This window comes from Aegilops tauschii, chromosome 1 (assembly GCF_002575655.3).
Source record: "Aegilops tauschii subsp. strangulata cultivar AL8/78 chromosome 1, Aet v6.0, whole genome shotgun sequence".
Classification (NCBI taxonomy): Eukaryota; Viridiplantae; Streptophyta; class Magnoliopsida; order Poales; family Poaceae; genus Aegilops; species Aegilops tauschii.
Window position 1 is genome coordinate 5,150,126 of NC_053035.3, and position 19,725 is coordinate 5,169,850.

The 19,725-nt window shown below is 42.5% G+C and overlaps 4 protein-coding genes across 8 annotated transcripts; all 4 read left to right on the top strand.

Moving 5' to 3' along the window:
• Window positions 1-3,173: 3,173 nt before the first annotated feature.
• Window positions 3,174-5,930, top strand: LOC109765839 (photosynthetic NDH subunit of lumenal location 5, chloroplastic). The gene is made up of 7 exons (XM_020324612.4): window positions 3,174-3,355; window positions 3,463-3,633; window positions 4,361-4,511; window positions 4,609-4,697; window positions 5,265-5,319; window positions 5,402-5,487; window positions 5,606-5,930. The coding sequence occupies exons 1-7, from the start codon at window positions 3,323-3,325 to the stop codon at window positions 5,756-5,758; spliced, it is 738 nt and encodes a 245-aa protein (XP_020180201.1). The 5' UTR covers window positions 3,174-3,322; the 3' UTR covers window positions 5,759-5,930.
• Window positions 5,931-6,631: 701 nt separating this feature from the next.
• LOC109765814 (uncharacterized) lies at window positions 6,632-8,027 on the top strand. Its single transcript, XM_040395576.2, has 2 exons — window positions 6,632-6,649; window positions 6,697-8,027. Exons 1-2 carry the CDS (start codon window positions 6,632-6,634, stop codon window positions 7,495-7,497), a joined length of 819 nt encoding a protein of 272 aa, XP_040251510.1. The 3' UTR covers window positions 7,498-8,027.
• Window positions 8,028-12,102: 4,075 nt separating this feature from the next.
• On the top strand, window positions 12,103-12,930 carry LOC109766015 (gamma-gliadin B-like). The gene has a single exon (XM_020324792.4). It carries the CDS (start codon window positions 12,163-12,165, stop codon window positions 12,766-12,768), a length of 606 nt encoding a protein of 201 aa, XP_020180381.1. The 5' UTR covers window positions 12,103-12,162; the 3' UTR covers window positions 12,769-12,930.
• A 581-nt stretch (window positions 12,931-13,511) lies between these two features.
• On the top strand, window positions 13,512-16,507 carry LOC109765825 (uncharacterized). Of its 5 annotated transcripts, none has more exons than XR_012188749.1 (3): window positions 13,516-15,193; window positions 15,668-16,048; window positions 16,133-16,507. XR_012188749.1 is itself a non-coding variant. In XM_020324604.4 (2 exons), the coding sequence occupies exon 1, from the start codon at window positions 13,709-13,711 to the stop codon at window positions 13,925-13,927; it is 219 nt and encodes a 72-aa protein (XP_020180193.1). In that variant the 5' UTR covers window positions 13,512-13,708; the 3' UTR covers window positions 13,928-13,930; window positions 15,668-16,507. The 5 variants fall into 5 exon arrangements, 2 of the variants coding, with proteins under 2 accessions (XP_020180193.1, XP_073359375.1); XR_012188754.1 differs by having other exon boundaries at window positions 16,169-16,507; XM_020324604.4 differs by having other exon boundaries at window positions 13,512-13,930; window positions 15,668-16,507.
• The last annotated feature ends 3,218 nt before the right edge of the window (window positions 16,508-19,725 follow it).

Genomic DNA, 19,725 nt, shown 5'->3' on the forward strand with positions numbered 1-19,725 from the left:
TACTAGTAAGACATGTGGTGAAACTTCTTTACACCAAACTGACAATTCAAGGCATAGTCCATTGTTCAGTTGTGAAGGAGTGTAGCTACTTGCTCTAGGTGAAGTTCAACCTTAACAGGTCTTCACTAAAACACTGGTATATCAAAACAGTAATTGGAACAGAGGACACAATGGGCCCTCGAGATCTGGTGGGGGATTGCTGAAATTTGAGATGGGCTCTAGGCCCATATAGCAATTTCTGAAAAATCTCTAAGGGCCCATGTGGGTTATATGGCACTAGGTGTAGTGGGAAGTTTAGTCCCACCCCGGAAGTGGAAGAGGAGTTGGACCTCCTTATAAGGGTTTTCTCTTCTACATGCTATTGGAGCTTGAGAAGAGAAGAGGCCCTCGCGCACTCCTCCTCCGCCACCCGCCTCGCCACGCCTCGTCACGACGCGCCGCGGGTTGCGTGATTGCGCCGAGCCGAGCTCATATCTACGCGCTTATTTTTGTGGGTCGAGCCCACGTCTCTCCACGCGGCTGCGCCTATATAAGTGTGCGGTGTCTCCTAACCCTAGCCGCCACGAACAGATCACATCTACTCCACGCGCACGCCCACCGTCGTTCCCTTGCTGCTGCTACCGCCGGTGACTCCATCCCGTCCGCCGCGTACACGGTCGACGGGAGAGCAGGTCTCCGAAACCACGCCCTTCTGGTTCCTGTACGGGGTGAGGGGCGAATAGGTTTTTGGGCAGCGATTACGCGACTGCTCACTTCCGATCGTCTACTTCCTCTACGTCCGCGTCGTCTTCATCATCACCATGTCCACCGACGCCGAACGTGCCACCGCCGAGAAAGCTGGAGCCGACAAGAAGGCCGCCGAGGACGCCGCTGCTGCCACCAAAGCCGCGGCCTCTGCATGGCCTACTGGAGGTATAACTCGTTTATCCCGCTCCTACTGTTTTCTGTTTTAGCCATGCTAGCGTTATACGTAGATCTTTCTGCAATTAGCGTAGTATGTGCTAGCTTGACTGAATATCAGTATGCGTTTATTTGTGTCAATGCCATGCTAGTGATTTACTCGTGGATTAATTTAATGGAGAAATTGCCTATTTACTAAACAATCCAAAAACCTATTATGTGTAGGAATTTCTCGGCAAGTGGCTTTGCCGCTGCACTGAAACCGGATAAGTTTACCGGTACATACTTTAAGCGTTGGCAGACTAAGACCACGTTATGGCTCACGGCTATGAACGTGTTCTAGGTCACCGGTGTCTCCACGGGAACGATTGCTCCTGAACAGGAGAAGGCGTTCAAGGAGGCTACCGTTGTGTTTCTCGAAGCAGTTCTTAGCGTGACCAGAGATAAACTGGTCGACGCATATTTACATGTGCATGTCGCCAAGGACTTGTGGGAGGCGCTCGAATCTAAATTTGGGGCCACCGATGCAGGGAGCGAGATGTATATTATAGAGCAGTTCCATGATTACAAGATGGTTCAAAACTGTCCTGTATTGGAGCAGGCTCATGAGATAATATGCATTGTTAAGGAACTTGAGCTTCTTAAGTGCGAGTTACCGGACAAGTTTGTCGCGGGCTGCATAATCGCTAAGGTCCCTAATTCCAGGAGGAAGTTTGCCACCACTCTGAAACATCAGAGGCGTGAATTCTCTGTGGAGGATGTCATTGGACATCTGAGTGTTGAGCAGAATTCGAGGGCAAAAGACTCGCACGGAAAAGGGGCCGAAGGGACTTCTGTCGCCAACATGGTGAACCAGAGAACTTCAACTCCCACAAGCCCAAGGGAAAGAACGGTGTCCAACACAATACCGACTTTAAGAAGAAGGGTAAGAAGACCTTCAAGAAGAACAAGAAGGACGAGGGCTGCTTTACTTGTGGTTCGGTTGAACATTAGGCCAACAAGTGCCCAAACAAGTACAAGAAGTCAGGATAGGACTCCAAGTCTGTCAACATGATTGTGGGCAACAATGAGAATGGTGCATCTGGGAACGGTAATTTATTTACTGTTTTTTCAGTGCTTCAGCCTACCGATTGGTGGGTGGACACAGGTGCAGGTGTTCATGTGTGTGCTGACATTTCATTGTTCACTTCTTACCAGGTCACAGGTCACGGGTCCGTATTGATGGGGAATGGCGCGAGTGCTTCTGTTCATGGTGTTGGCATGGTCGATCTGAAGTTTACTTCGGGAAGGATCGTGCAGCTGAAGAACATGCAACATGTCCCCGCCATCAAGAAGAACCTCGTTAGTGGCCCCTTCTATGTAGAGAAGGGTTTAAGTTGGTTTTCGAGTCTAATAAATTAGTTGTTACGAAATATGGACTCTTTGTTGGAAAAGGTTATGAGAGCGGAGGGATGTTCCGCCTTTCCCTCGCAGATTTTTGTAATACAGCCGTGAACCATATTCATTCGAATGTTAATAAATCTGAAGTTTGGCATTCACGTCTTTGTCACATTAGTTTTGGTGTTATGACGTGGCTAGCTAAGTTGGATTTAATCCCGAGTTTCACTTTAGCCAAAGGTTCTAAGTGTCTTTCATGTGTGCAAGCTAAGCAACCTCGCAAGCCTCGTAAGGCCGCGGAGGAGAGACACTTGGCACCATTAGAACTCATACATTCTGATCTTTGTGAGATGAATGGTGTGTTGACTAAAGGTGGAAAGAAAATACTTCATGACATTAATAGATGATTCCACTAGATATTGCTATGTTTATATGTTAAATACTAAAGATGAGGCTCATTCCCCCTTTCCGCCTCTTATTATTTTCCTCTCTTCTCATTCCCCCTTCCGCAAAACGAGCTCATTAATTATATCTCCCCAATAAACACGAGCTTTTTATTCCCCCTTTCGTCGAGTGGGAACGTCGACCTGGGGGCGTCGAGTGAGAATGCAGTCGCCCCCATGCGCCAAGCAAGTGCCGGTTCGGCTCCAGGCGGCTCTTTTTCGGCGCCCTGGGAACCGAACGGCTGGAGATGCTCTTACTATATGCAATTGCGTCCGCAATTCGGAGAGAGTGGGATATCTCCACGATAAACGGGTAATACATCACCCGTCGGCTCAGATGGACGGCCAATGAGGGCACCGGCACCTCAGATCCGCGCCGGATCTGAATATCCACAAGCCGTCGACATCCAAACTTCATAGTAGAAGGTTTAACCCAGGGACTTGGGTGCGCAAATAGGATGAACGCAAAGGGCTCAAATCAACAGCTCCACGGGCATCAGGGGAGTGAGGAAGCAGAATAAAAAGCTCATCCTTTTGGTTATCTGCAGAGACTCCGTCCGTCCCCTCCAACAAATCCCATCCCGAAACCTCGTCGACCTCCAATGGCGGCCGCGACCTCCTCCTTCGCCACGCTCGTGAGCTCCCTCCCCTCCTCCTCCTCCTCACCACTTCTTGTCGGACCCGCCTGCTCTCCTCCTCCTCCGCCTGAATCTTGTGCTGTGCGTGCTGTTCTTTCTTGCAGGCCATCGCCCGCCCGGCGGCGTCGGGGGCGGCGGCGCAGAGGGCGCTCCTCGCCTCGAAGGTCCCCTCGTCGGCCCTCTCCCTCCGCGGCGGCCGCGTCGCGTCCCCGGCCCTCTCCGTCTCCCAGCAGAGCCGCGCGCGCTTCGTCGCCTCCGCCAGCGCCGAACCCTATGTAAAGATTCCCCATTTATCTATTTTTATCTATATATCCGGGCGCTGGGGCCGCAACCTATGTGAAGCCTGCATATCTAATACCGAATTGCAATCTGGTAGACATGGCGTATGTGCCTTTGGAGGCGAACTCCGACTCGACGTCGCAGTATTATTCATGCCATGTGTTTGTGTTAGTCCATTATAGGTTCAGGTAGTGTTAGTCCCCCGCAGTCTGAGGAATCAAATGCGCCGCTGTTTCTATCTGGGCGCTGTGGCCGCTACCTGTGTAAAGCCTGCATATCTGGCACCGCTCCCTGTTCTGTCAGGAAGCTGAGTTGCAATCTAATAGATATGTAGTTTGCGTTTGTTTGTGAACATCCACACTATTCTGTATGTTATTTGGTAGCTGTAATTTTCATGAGAAAAATCTGGTCACTAACTGATAAATTTTTTTTTTGTGTGAACAAATTTGCAAGTTGAGGTTTTATCATCACTTATGATAACCGTCGGGTTATGCCAGTGTTAGATGCAGATATTACCATACATTGGTATGGCATGTGTTAGTGTTTAGTACATTATATGGCCCAGTTAGTTTTAGTCGCCGGCTGTCTAAGGGAACAAATGTGCCACTGTATGGTTTAAACAATATGCCGCTTTTGTGCTTGCACTGTTGTATGTCTTTTACCTTATTATAGATGTCATGCATTTCATGGTGTTTGAAGCTGTTCTTTCGTCATGCATTGCAGGCACCTGAGCTTCAGTCCAAAGTTACAAACAAGGTGTACTTTGACATAAGCATTGGCAACCCTGTCGGGAAGAATGTTGGAAGGATTGTCATCGGGCTCTATGGGGATGACGTTCCACAAACCGTTGAGAACTTCCGTGCACTCTGCACTGGTAGGAGGGACTGCTGGAGCCATGTTCTGTTATCCCATCTTCAAGAATTAATTCTGATGAGGTGTATGAGCAATTTTTCTTTTTTTCTTTTGTCCAGGGGAGAAAGGGTTCGGATACAAGGGATCAAGTTTCCACCGTGTCATTAAGGACTTCATGATTCAGGGAGGAGACTTTGACAAGGGCAACGTATGTGTTTCCTACCTTCATCTATTCTTGTTTGTTGCATGTGCATCCTTATGCCGTATTACAGATTGCATTAAGAAAAGCTAAAGACTATCAGTTGTTACCATGCAAATACCTTTGCTTACAAGATTGAACAGATTCATGTGCTTATTTGTTTTTTGCACGAATGTACCTGTTTCAGTTTGTTGATAGTTATGCTAGCTGTTTAAGCATTATTTTACGGACCAGAGGGACTGGGGGAGAAGGAAAGGGAGTTTAGAACCTTTACTACTAGCTTTGCTCGTGTACCTGCATTCAATTTGTTATGGTGCTGCATTTTGACCCTGGATCTTATCCATGTTTGATTGTCATTAATCACTTGCACAAGTGCATCCTACTCTGTTTTTTTGGTCAGTGGCCTCGTGGTAAGAATTCAAGGTGATTGTCATTGCGCCATCCTTTCCTATATTGAGCCCATACCTGATTTTGTGTTTCATCTGCATTTGAAGTACTTTGAGACTTCAGATTGCCTAAAATGAAACATACAGCTTCCAACAATGGCATTAAATAACTAGAAACTGATAATTTCAGGGTACTGGAGGGAAAAGCATATATGGCCGCACCTTTAAGGATGAGAACTTCCAATGTATGTGTTGCAATGAACCTGTGTCGCACAGCTTTGCTTCAGATTATATGCTAACTGATTATATGTTATTTAATGTTCTTAGTGGTTCATACTGGACCTGGAGTGCTCAGCATGGCTAATGCTGGACCGAACACCAACGGCAGCCAATTCTTCATCTGCACAATGAAGGTAATTAATTGTGTACTTCCTGCTACCAGTCAGTCAATTTGAATAATAGTACCCTTTTTCTGTTGCTGAGTTTGAAGTTCATAATTCCATATTGAGGTTTCTGCTGCCTTGCTTGCAGACACCGTGGCTGGATGGGAGACACGTTGTCTTTGGCCAGGTTCTTGAAGGCATGGACATCGTAAGGACGATAGAGTCGTCGGAGACTGACAGAGGTGACCGTCCGAAGAAGAAGGTGGTCATTAGTGAGTGCGGGGAGCTTCCAGTGGTCTGAGTTTTAGATGGCTTATCATCTTCGATCTGCACATCTGGATTTTGTTCTGGACTTGTTACAGGTCTTTCTCCTACTAGTTAGAGACTGCTGAGTTGAAGCCAATATTTCTAATCTGAGCATACGGCATTCAACTACTGTTGGGCTGGAATAAGAATGTGATTGCTTTCCTCAACCTGTTTTGTAGCATTGTTCATGATAGATAATGCCTTGTGAATTTTCTGGCAGATCCATGAAATGCCTGGATATCTCTTATCTATTTGTTTTTACCTGCTAAATAAATTTCCCTCGAGCTGCAGAAAAATTATGCCATGTAAAGGCTCGGTATCATTCCTAGCAATCCCAGTTCCAACACTTGTCATGAGCAGATTTAGCAAGCAAAACCTGTTGATTATCTGAATGATCCGCACAGCAATACAAACTTAGTTTGGCAAACCAACAGAATATTGAATCATGTCATGCTCTACTTTTGCAAGTCACATTGTACTGTAAAGTCTTGTGTATCTTTACAGGCCACACAGGATTACAAACTTAGTTCAGTGTAAGGCATGCTAATCTGGTTTATGTGTAACAACCTGTAGAACATTACAAACTACTCCCTCCGTAAACTAATATAAAAGTGTTTAGATAACTACTTTAGTGATCTAAACGCTCTTATATTAGTTTACAGAGGGAGTAGTTTCAGAAACTTCCGATGCAATCTAGATTGATGTTTGACATGTAAAGTGAATAACATTAGTTATCTCAATTTATAAAGCTTTGGTGACAGTGGAGTGATATGTGCAACAACAAAGAACTTTGATGAGCAATCCAACAATACACTTATAAGTAGTGCCAACAGACACAACATACGAAATAATGAGTTGAGAAGCGTGCATGCACTTCCCAAGAAAAGTAAATGCAAGGGTGAAAACAAACAATGCCATGGTAGCTATAAATAGGCATACACCATCAAGATCCTCCATCATCCACCATTCACATTAGAGAACAACACATCAAAGGCAAGCAAACATTATCCAACACGAATAAACTATGAAGATCTTCCTCACGCTTGCCTTTCTTGCCTCCATCGCTACCATCGCCATAGTCCCCAATTGCAACCACAAAAATCATTTTCACAACAACCACAACAACCCTTTCCACAACCGCAACAACAACCATTTCAAGAGGAGCAATCAACTCCGCAACAACAGCCATTTCCAGCACAACAGATACCATTTAGGCAACAACAATTTCCACAACAACCACCATATCCCCAACCGCAACAGCCATCCTACCCCCAACCGCAACATCCATTTCCACATCAACATGAACACCTAGTTCAGGAACAACAACCATTTGTACAACAACAACCGAACCCATGTAGGGATGTCCTCCTACAACAGTGCCGTCCAGTGGCAGTTGTGTCATTTCTCCGGTCACAGATGGTACAACAAAGCAGATGCCAGGTGTTGAGGCAGCAGTGCTGTCAGGAACTATCACATACCCCCAAGCGAGCACAATGCCATGCCATCCACAACGTTGTGCGCGCCATTATTTTGCAACAACGACAACAACAATTGGTAGAAGGTACTTTGGCCCAACCACAACAACTACTACTAGGTCAAGGTTCCATCCAACGTCAACAACATCAGTTGAATCAGGGTTGGATCGATGCAATAAGGACATGGGTGCTCCAGACCCTACCGACAATGTGCGACCTCCGCGTACCATCATACTGCTCCCCCACCACATCACCGTAGTAACATCGCTATACTAACATGAGTGGCTAATGAGAAAAGAGATCTAGTACTCGATAGATGGACTGCCATTGTTTAGTCGATGGTCCGATCCATGTAGCGGCGACAAATTAATAAAATACAAGATATTTATTTTTTGTTGCATATATACTATTTGTCAGTGTTCCGTTCATGCACATGTTGAGTTGTTCATACGAAAAACAATGTTATGCATTACTTAGCTTTGTATGTAGCGCATTTTTAAAAATTGGAGCAAGCTGAATCTCTATTAAGGTAAACTCTTTAATGGTGAGCCTTCTGGATTTTGACCTTCAATGTGGTCCATGTAAGATTATTTTTAATGTTGGCAGGAGAGATGCCAAACTCATTGATTAGAAAAGGGTATTACCAGTAACACCCCAAAGGAGAAATGCACCGCATAAAGCCAAGTGCCAAAAAAAGAAGGAATGAAAAAGGACTGCTCAAAATATCAAGGAAATCCAGGCAGAAACCTAAACAACGCCTAGCTAGACTAGACCTAAAGCACCACAAAACATACAACACGCGAGAAGACCAACACCACACAACATCATGAAACTCTAGCGCCTTCGCCGCTACTAGAGTGCACACCGAAAACGTTGTATCAATCCGGGCAGGCACAAGGATATCCACGAAGCTCAGTGACATCGAAGAGGAACACTTCGTCTGATAGAGCAGACATATGCCACTTCAGTCATGCGAGGTTGGCTAACATAGCTCGCCTGACACACCTTGCATGTTAAGGGTGCCTTTGTTGCTCCCACGGTGATGTCACGCAAGCCGTCGCGACCAACCCGACAAAATTTCCATCTGGTGCACTATTCATACACTTGGTTCAAATGAATGGAGCAAAGGGGAAATGGAGAAGGATTTCCCTTTGATCTGAAAGGAAAAACGAGGAACTGTGCAATTCGTTAGGTCCTCTTTTTCAAATTTCTACAAACGAAGAACGAGGCTCAGATCCTTAACGGTATAGTTCCAATTATACTTTCCCATGTGGTTTGACTATGGTTTGACATTGTTTATTAGGATTAATTCTTGTGTTTTGATATTCCTCATTTATATGTTTGTCAGTCATGTACTTTCTGCATGTATTCTTATATCATGTTCCTACCTTTCCGTTTTTCTATTTAGAATCTTGCGAGTCAAACATGCCCTCTTGTTTTCATGATGTTCTTCATCGATTGCTTATTTACCTATTTTAGGTGCTCAAGGAGCCCCTTCCCCTCCATGTTCGACTTCACTAAGAACTTGATGAGCGGTGGATCGACTCTCAAAGGATTGGACTACTTCATCCTCCCCCTTTCACCGTACCTACCCCTTCATTTACAACACAGAGTGTACAATTACACGGTGTGAAAAACTTTTGATGCAAGATTGTCATGGGCTGTCGTCTGTAAAAGTATATACTCCTTCCGTTAATGTTAGAGGTGTATCTTCTCATAAACAACATCTGAAAAGAAATAGAGGGCACAAATTTAATCTTGCAGGCAACCTCCTTAAGTTTATCTTGAACTAGAGTTTTACCCCGCTTTATATATATATATATTTTGAGACAACCCCGCTTTATATATAAATCAACCACCCCATCAATACAGATAGTTCAAATGCATGAACGAAAAATAAAGGTCAGCTAGGACTACCGCACAAACAAGCCCAAGTGCAAAAAGGAAAATAAAAAGGGTACATACTCCAGAGAGCCAACAATCAATGGCTAAGAGGTGAACCTAAAAGGCGGATCGGCAAAAGAAGATCAATCATGCCGCCTAGTCGGTCCTTGTGACTGTGAGAGCTCCAACAATGTGTACCGGCAATGTCGTGCAGCTGACTGCTCCGTCAGACCCCTCGAGATCCACATCGTCTCCCAAGGGCACCTTTGGCAAGATCATGGACTACGCGCTCGGTCGCGATGCATCGATCAACCAGTGCAACGTGTCAGAGTGTGTGTGGTAGGGCCCGGTGGTGGAGCTCCTCGATGACATGGTGGAGGGCAAGTACCTGAGCCCCAAGTGCCCTAAGTGGAGCCCCGGGAACACACAGTGGACCGGCAAATAGCAAGACACCAACTAGTTAGTAAATTGAAATGGAACCGAGCGGCGGGGGAGGGGGGGGGTGGCGTTGGTCCCTAAAAAAAGTTCATTGATGAGTTGATTAAGCTAATTAAATTTCGTGGAGTAGCTAGTTTATTAAGGGAGGGAGAAACGATGTGGTGGCCAACTCTTGATTGGAGACAGATAGACTGTGAGTGATGAGGAGCGGAGCCACACTAGTATATATTCCCTCCTTCAGAAATAATTGACGTGGTTTTAGTTCAAATTTGAACTAAAACCACGTCAGTTATTTTTGAACGGAGGTAGTATTATTGATCATCAATGTTTGTATAATTAGCTAGCTAATAACGGAATATCACTGTGGGACGTATGGGCTATTGTTTCTTTCTCTTTATTCTTTTGTTATGAAGTAGTAGTAGAAGTTCTAGAACGTTCACAGACATTTTTTTTATTTTTTGTCTTCGTTTTCTTTTTTTATTTTTATTTCCCTTTTTATTTGCAAATGTTTCAAATTCACAAACAGTTTTTTAAATCCTGAACATTTTCTGTCATCAAATTCAAAAAAATTCACCGAGTTAAAAAATGTTCATCGAACCCAATTTTGTTCATCAAATTCAAAATATTTCTGTCAAAAACAAAAAATGTTCATCATTTTTTAATTGTTCTTGAATATATAAAAAAAGTTCTTCGATTTCAAAAATTGTTCATCCAATTCAGAATTTCCTCATCAAATTCATCGAATTCAAAAATTGTTCATCAGATACAATTTGTTTTTCATTTTTTAGATATGCAAGAACGTTTTTTGAATGAGTGAAGATTTTATGAAATGCACTAACATTTACTTGAATTGGAACATTTTTTTCATTTTTAAATTTGTTTTTAAATGCACGAACATTTTATTGATAGCTATTAATATTTTTCAATTTTCTGATTTAAAAAAATCATGAAAATTTTATGAAAATCTTGAATATTGTTTAAAAAGGTAAAAAGAAGAAGAAGAAAAAAAAACTACCAACGAAAAAGAAAAAAAATGGAAGAGAAAAACAAAAAAGGACCCCCTGCGCCGCACATGGGCCGGCCCAAAACATCGCGCGGGGGAGCGGGGCGTCCGCGATTCAGCGCTTCGCATGGCGGGAGCTCCTATTTGCCGCGTTCTGCGGCAAATATACGCCTTGTCGCACAGGGGGTGCCGAGTAGGCCTGCCCATTCAGTGCACTTCGAATACGAGCGTGAAAAACACAAAACAGGGTAGCGCGCGGTGGCAAGGAATGGAACATGGCACTTCCTGCTTGCACGAACTGGCATGTCGACCGAAATACAGCGGAAATCTAAAAGAAACGAAGTACAGTTGCGGACTTAACACTGTTGGCAAAATCCCTTTTTTTTCCAAATTTTTTGATCGTATGATCTTTTCACAAACGCAAACGAAATTTATGAAAACGAACACATTTTGAATTTCCCAAACATTTTTTAAAACATGATGGTTTTGGAATTTGTGAACAACTTTTTAAAGCACGAATATTTTTTGAACCTTGAGCACAAATTTTAAAGCGCGAACAACTTTTTAAAGCACCGACATTTTTTAGTTTTGAGAACAAATTTTTAAACGGAGAACAATTTTGAAAAATCCCGAAAAAATTTGGAAGCGTGAACTTTGTTTTGAATACGTGAACAAAATTTTGAAATCCGGTACATTTTCTGAATTTAGAAAGTTTTGAACTTTTTTGTGTAATGAGAACATTTTTTGCAAACATGAACGTTTTGAAATCCGGTACATTTTCTGGACGCATATTTGTTTTGTAGGTTTGTAGCTTAATTAACAGATGGCTTGTGATTTCTCTTGCAGATTGATGAAACGCCTGGATGCATATCTATTCATACTTATATGTACATGCTCTGTATCATTCTTAGGAATCCCCGGTGCTAACACTAGTCATGAACAATCCCGAACTTATTCAGCAAACAATACTTGATTATCTTAACGATTTGCACAACAGTACAGGTTTAATTCGACAAATAGATGGAATCTTGAACAAATCTTCGCCTGTACTTGAGTGTAAATCCTTATACTAATCCTGTACGACATTACAATCCTTGGCATGTAAAGGGACTTTGACGAATCATGTCATCATCTACTTTTGCAAGTTACAATACTAGTCTATTGTATCTTTACAGGCCACACAAAATTACAAACTTTAGTTCGGCACAAGGCAAGCTAATCTAGTTTATGCGTAACAACTTGTAGAATATAACAAACCCAGTTTTAGAAAATGTTGCAATCCGGATCGATGTTTGACATGTAAAGTAAGTAAGATGAGTTATGTCAATTATCAAGATTTGTTGATAGCGGAATGATACATGCAACAACAAAGAACTTTGATGATCAGTGCAGGAATATGCTTGTAAGTAGTTGCACCTAACGCAGCATACCAAATGATAGAGTCCGAGAAGCATCCATGCACTTTTAAGGAAAGGAAATGCAAAGATGAAAAAAGGCGATGCCATGTCGGTTATAAATAGGCCTAAACAATCAAGACACTCCTCCAGCACCCACCATTCACTCAACTGGAGAACAAACATTATCTAACACAAATCAACCATGAAGAAATTCCTCGTCCTTGCCCTCATTGTTGTCGCGGCGACCACCACGGCCGCCGAACCCTTTACTGCATTCCGTAGTGCTTGGGAGCCGCAACATCCATCATCTCCGGAGCATCAACCAACTCCGCAGCCACAAGAACATCCAGTTCCACATCAAAAGTTGAACCCATGCAGGGATGCCCTCCTACAACAGTGTAGCCCAGTTGCTGATATGTCATTCCTCCGGTCACAGGTGGTGCAACATAGCAGCTGCTTGGTAATGTGGGAGCAGTGCTGTCAGCAACTAAAAGCGATCCCCAAGCAGTCAAGATGCGAGGCCATCCACAACGTCGTGCACGCCATTATTTTGCAACAACAACAACAATTGGTACAAGCTACTTCCACCCAACCTCAGCAGCAGCAACAACAAGGTCAACAACAACAACAGGGTCTGGGTTCTAGCCAGCCACAACAACAAACACAACTGGATCAGGGTTGGATTGCGGTGATAGGGACATGGGTGATTCAGACCATCCCGGCAATGTGCGACGTGCATGTTCCACCATACTGCTACACCACCATATCACCATCCAGTGACGTCACTACCGACATGGGCGGCTACTGAGAAGACGAGAGTTCTAGTATCCGAAAAATGGACCACCAATGTTTAGTCAATGGTCCGATCCATGTAGCGGTGAAAAATAAAGTGCCATGCATTATCATGTGTGGACTAGACTGGCACTAGTTCAAACTTGGGAATAAAAGGCAAACTAAGTTATTTTCTGCATATAGCGTTATCCGTCGGTGTTTCCATTCGGGCACACGTGGAGATGTTCATTCCTAACCACAATATTATGCATTAACTAGCTTTGTATGTAGCAAAATAACCTTAAAAAAAATAACCAAATGGTTGTGGAAGTCAGACTGAGCTAGATCCCTATTAAGGTAAGGAGTAAGGTCTAACCGCAAACCTACACTTTAATGGTGAGCTTTCTGAATTTTGACCTTCTTGAGATGATTCACAACTAGTTCTAAATAGTACTCCCTCTATAAAGAAATATAGGAGTGTACTTCTAAATAGTACTTTCTTTACGGAGGGAGTATATGGCATTGGTATCAGTATGGTCCATGTAAGATTTTACTGTTGGTTTAGACTTTAGAGAGCGGGCAATTTCTCATTTCTGTCCATATCCTGGAGGAAATTTTGCTGTCCAGAAAATGCGTTCATTAATTAAGTTTGTGCAGAAAAAACTCAAACAGACAAAGGAAGCAAGCCACTCTGATTGGTTGCTTCCGCCCTCCTCTTTCACAGAATAAAGAAGCTAGTCTCGTTTTGCATCTTATGGAAACCACAAGTTCTTTCAGAAACAAAACTTTCTAGAGACCACTCCATTTGTCCTGCTGTCCTGGCAGTACATATATAAGTGATAATCCACACAAAGAATGGAAAGCCATCCATAAATAAAGAAAAGGCCATCTTCTATCTACCTCTAGAAGCATAGCTGTAGCTGGCTTGAGTAGCCATCATCATCATCATCCCAAAGAAGAAGAGGAGGAAGAAGAAGATGCAAGACTGGGGTCCGGTGCTCATCTCCTTCATGCTCTTCATCCTTCTATCCCCGGGGCTCCTCTTCCAGATCCCCGGCAAATCACGGACGATCGAGTGCGGCAAATTCCACACGAGCGTAGTCTCCATCCTCATCCACACCATCATCTTCTGCGCGCTCAATGCCTTCTTCCTCATTGTCGTTGGCGTCCGCATCGAGTTCGGCTCCTCATCATGAGTAGTAGAGTACCCCGCTTCACCCTGTTCTACCTGTTTATTTTTCTCTTTCTCTGTCTCGTTTGGTTCTTGCTGCTTGTTAATTAGTTTGCCTGTGCTCACTGGGATATGTTACATGGTAAAATACCCGCATATGTTACATGGTGGAATCATGTGAGTTTTGTATTATTGAGATTTAACAACAGCGTTACTGTATATGTCAGGGATCATACTTTTTCGTTAATGGATTTTTTTATTAGTGTATCAAGCTGTTACAAATAGATAAATTGGGCTAGACATCAAAGTTATACGGCAAAGAATTACTTCCTTTGTTGCATGTAGTGAATAATCACTTTATTTTGTTGTCTATCTCTTTGTTATGTTGCTATTATGCGGAGACCGGAAGTTTTATGCTCTTTTCGATTTTTCTTTCTTCTTATGTCACTGTTGACATATGCATTGTGATGGACATGGAAATGGAACAAGAAATCCAAAACATCATGTATACAGTACAAGCAAGTTTTGACCATCCATCCTATAAGCAGAGCAGGAGCAGTTAGGTTTCGAAACGCATCCAAACAATATATAATTATGTTATTCTGTTTACAGACACAATTAATTATGTTAGAAGAGTTATATTAATTGCTGTCGCTGATATGATAACAACTCAATTTAGTCGCAAGAATGGCTCAAAGTAAGAAATCTAAAGATCATCCTAACAGAAGTTTGCGTATTACAGGAAATGTGCATACATAACAATGTGGAGGTCTGTCCATATCAAGCAGCAACACAAGTCAAATATAAACACTTGAAATCACGCAGCAATAAAAAAGGACGTACATTGATTTGGGCTGGAAACTTTATCCAGCTTAATTGGTTCTCACATATATTCGCTGGAGTATATGTGTCGTTGGAGTATATATGGTTGCTGCAAATTCAGGCATCAAATCATTCAAATATTTGTGGTAGAGAAAACAGGTCCAGGCGGGGTCATGTCCTTGACCAGCACAAAATTTGTTTCTTTTAGGTGTTGTGTGTCATCTACATAATTTGTTTTCTTTATCCTCTACCACTATCTTTTTTTCCAATGGAAAGCGAAGCATGGAGCTTGAGGTAGAATATGCTGGGATTGGTTCAGGATTTGGCAATCATCTTCATACCTAAGAAATGTTTCCATTGATTAAATCAATGTGGAACAATTCAGAAAGGTCTTTATCTCTTTGTGAGGAAAAAAAATGGAGGGTGACAGGCATCATGACTCGCTCTTGTCGGAGCCCCCCTCCCCCTTGTAAGTTATTGATGAAGCGTCTCAACCCCCGACAGAGGTTTTGCTATTTTTCATTCGACTGATTACAATTCGGCTTCTGTCAAATTTTCTAGTCATTCGATCTTGCTTTGTGATTCCCGATGGAGGATATCAGTTTTTCTTATCGGGCCAGCTTCTTTTCCCAGTAACCGCTACCGCCCGTTAAGTCGCGGGTGTCTTTGTTGCCTTTATTTTCCAAGTTTAATTTCTGGATGCTTCACATGGTGTCGAGTAGCCACTCTTCAACCGGGAGAGAAAGATGGTTAGGGGGAGTGGGTTCTTCTCTGGCGATTTATGTTGCAGCTCCCACGGCTACTTTGAGTTCGAGCTTCCGCTGCATTCGTGCTTGCTGATTTTTGCTTTGCTCCCTCTGTGGATTCAACAGCTGACCTCCTGTTGTTGTTGTTTGCTGCTCTAGTTTGTTCTTTGATTAGTGATGTTCTTACTTTTTTGTAGATCTATTGGCCGGATCCTTGGTGTGCACCTGGAACTTTACGATGTCATGGCCAGGCTGGAATGACGTTGACTTTGTGCAATTGGTGAAGATTATTTAGTCTTTGTTGACCTTGGTCCTCATGTCAGCAATCTCCTTCTTTGCTAAGGCCATTGCCTCGGCCTCGACCGCTAGAACCAACGTGGTCTTCTGAGTCTTATGAGATCGCTCAATGTTCCCCAAGATGATGACGACATTCGGGCCTGACATCTTGAGCTTCTTGTAAGCATAATGTGTGACGATGCCAAAGCGCGCGAACGCGGTCTGACACGAGGAGGGAGTGATAACCACACTTGAAAGGGACTACGTCAAAGCTTAGAGGATCCAAACAGTAGACGTATGAGGTACCGAACACCCCGTCTGGTGTGACCCTTCTAGTGCGCCTCATGCCCGTGATATATAATACCCTTGAACTTGGTTTTCACCAGCTCGATACATGACTTGTCGAAGTGCATCTTTCTCAGTGTATCGACGTAGCTGAGGTTCAAGCTCGATGAGGTGGAAACTGTTGAATATCGGGTCCAAGACAAGTGCGGGCAAACCGCCATGGTGGACGATAGTCTGGTGGTCATGACAAATACATGTGATCAGGATTTTCAACCAAGGATTGTATGTTGGCTCAAAGGACTCCACGGAATATACCTCGTGGACAGCACGCTTTCGATCTTTCTTGGAGGTGTGAGATGGATAAATCTTATTTACATCCTTTGTTTGTAGTGGGTACTGCTTCTGCCTGCCGTTCCCCTTTACCGGGTTGTAGCATGTCCTTATCGTTGTTGTTACAAGGGTTCGTCTTGTCCGCATTGCCGCTTACGATCTACATGACCTTCTTAACCAAGTAATTTCGGTTAGTGTGGGTGTCAGGCCGATCTCCATCGCCACATCGGTTGTCGCAAGGTGCTACTTGTAGATTGCGTTGGATTTTTATCCCCGAAGAGGAGAGGATGATGCAGCACAGTAGAGTAAGTATTTTCCTCAGTTAAGAAACCAAGGTTATCAGTCCAGTAGAAGAACGAAGCAACACCACATAAACAACACCTACACACAAAACGCAAACCCTCGCACCAAACGCAAACGAGAGGTTGTCAATCTCTCGGTGGTCAAGTAACGAGATTAAATGGTATATGATAGATTGATAGATTGATAAATAAATAAAAGATAAAAATATGCAACAAATATTTTTGGTATTTGTGTATAAGTAAAACAAGATAGATCTTATGATAAATGTAGACCCGCAGGCCGTAGAGTTCACTAGAGGCATCTCTCAAGAAAATAGCATACCGTGGGTAAATAAATTACTGTTGGGCAACTGACAGAAGAGCAAATAATTATGACGCTATCGAAGGTAATGATCATAACATAGGCATCACATCCAAAACAAGTAGACCAAAACGATTCTGCATCCACTACTATTACTTCACACATCGACTACTAGCCAACATGCATCTAGTGTATTAAGTTCATAGGAACGAAGTAATGCATAAAGATCAATGGCATGATGTAGTCAAGACAAACACAAATAAGAATTCATCCGTACTTGTTATCCTTAATGGCAACAATACATGCGTGTCAACTCCCCTTCTGTCACTAGGACCGAGCACCGCAAGATCGAACCCATTACCGAGCACCTCTCCCCGTTGCAAGAAGATCCAATCTAGCTGTCCAAACCAAACCAAAACTTCGGAGAAGAAATACAAGGCTATTCTAGATCATGCATAAAAGAGATCATCAAAGAACTCAAATAAAACAAGGATAGATCTGATCATAAACTCACAATACATCGGATCCTAACAAACACACCGCACAAAGTCATTACATCGGATGGACCTCCATGAAGACCATGGAGACCATTGTATTGAGGAACATAGAGGAGAGAGAGAGAGAGAGAGAGAGAGAGAGAGAGAGAGAGAGAGAGAGAGAGAGAGAGAGAGAGAGCCATCTAGCTATTACCTACGGACCCGTAGGTCTATGGTGAACTACTCACGCATCATCAGAGAGGTGGCAAGGATGATGTAGAGCCCTTCCGTGAGTAGTTCTCCCTCCGGCGGAATACCGGAAAAGGCCTTCAGATGGGATCTTGCGAGAACAGAGACTTGCGGCGGCGAAAAAAGTGTTTCATCTGGTGTCTTAGGGTTTTGGTAATTCTTCTGAATTTATAGAGGTGGAAGTAGGGCAAAAGGACACAGAGTGGGCCCACATGGCATCAGGGCGCGCCCCCCATGTGGGGCCCTCCAGAAGCTTCTTCCTTGGTTTTCAAGTTGAAGCTGATCCTTATCTCCAGAAAAAAATCTCTAAAAAGTGTTGGGACGATTTGATCTTATCTGATAGTGATTTTCTGTAAAACAAAAACAGGGCAGAAAACAGAAACTGGCATTAGGCACTAAGTTAATAGGTTAGTCTCCAAAAATGATATAAAAATGTATGAAATGATATAAAAACATACAAGAATAATAATATCATAGCATGGAACAAGCAAAAATAATAAATACGTTGGAGACGTATCAAGCATCCCAAGCTTAACTCCTGCTTGTCCTCGAGTAGGAAAGTGATAAAACATATTTTTGATTGTGGAATGCTACCCAACATACTCAATTTATTTTTATAGCATAGACAAGAGGACTTGTATGATTCAAAGCAATCTTATATTTATTAATTGGAGGCACCATACGAGCTTCCACGTTAATCCACATCATCAAGCTTAATTTAGCCATTAGATTGAAAATTTAATGGTCAAGATCTGTTAGAAGACTTTCCTTATAAAAAAACACGGCGTAAAGAATTAAACCCACACTTACAAAGATAAGAGACACTTCCTATTATAAATAGAAGACATCACGTGAAAAAAAGGAGTCCTCACGCTATCAAATAGAGCCACCGCGATTAAGAAAAATCATCTAAACCCACACGTACAAAAATGAGACATTTCTTATTATTAAAGGGCTGCGTCACGTGCAAAAAAAGAACTCCTTATGCTATAAAAGAGAGCTATGGTCCAACTTTAAAAAGCACGTGCCTCCTCCTTCCTAAAAAAAGAAAAAAAAATACACGTACAAAATAAAATATATTCTCCTCACACTACAAAAGTGTGTATATCCTAATTCCCAAAAAACAAACACCATGTGCATGTACTCTTGAGGAAAGAAAAAACGGACACGTACAAATAAGGAGTCCAAAAATTACGAGGAAATAAGGAGTCTAGAAATTATTAAAGGGCGGCGTCACATGGAAAAAAAATGACACGTACAAATACGGACACGCCTAATAATTGAAAAATCAATTTGAATACTCACATACAAAAACAAGATCCAGTCAAAATAAAATAATTCAAACACAAGCATACATGAATCTCTCCATGTGGCTCCCAAATATTATCACAAAAGAAAGGTCATTGATTTATTACATGAAACCACCCAATTTTTAAAGAAGAAAGAAATCTGCATAAATGGTCACACATAACAAAATAAACTTAATCCAGTTATGAAATATAATTAAAGGAATATGATTGCTTTTTTAGGGGTTGGAATATTAATGGTTTTTTCACTAGGGTTCGAAAAGCAGAGCGTCGAGTATTTCAAAATAGTGGCATTTCACAACCAGATCCATTAAATTTAAATGTTTACAGCTAAACATTTTTCCCGAGTATTATGAGATACTACATCGTTTGATTTCATGCTCGATAGATACATTCTGAATTTCCATATAAAAAAGGATTACACATCCCAATTCGCACAAAAACATAAACTATGTACCCGTCTGCTTTAAGTAAGAAAATAGAAACGTACAAATAAGGAGTCCTCAAGCCACATGTTAAGGAAAATAAGCCTATTAAATTCCCCCGGTGGATCACATATATCACCGTTAACATGGTCATTAATTTTATATGTGAAATCACGCAATTGCAAGACAAGTAGAAAAGTATGCATAAATTGTCGTGCATTGGAACACCATAGAGGAACATAAACCTATTAATAAACATTAGTTGAAGGAATATAATTGATTTTCTTATTAATATGAAAAACTT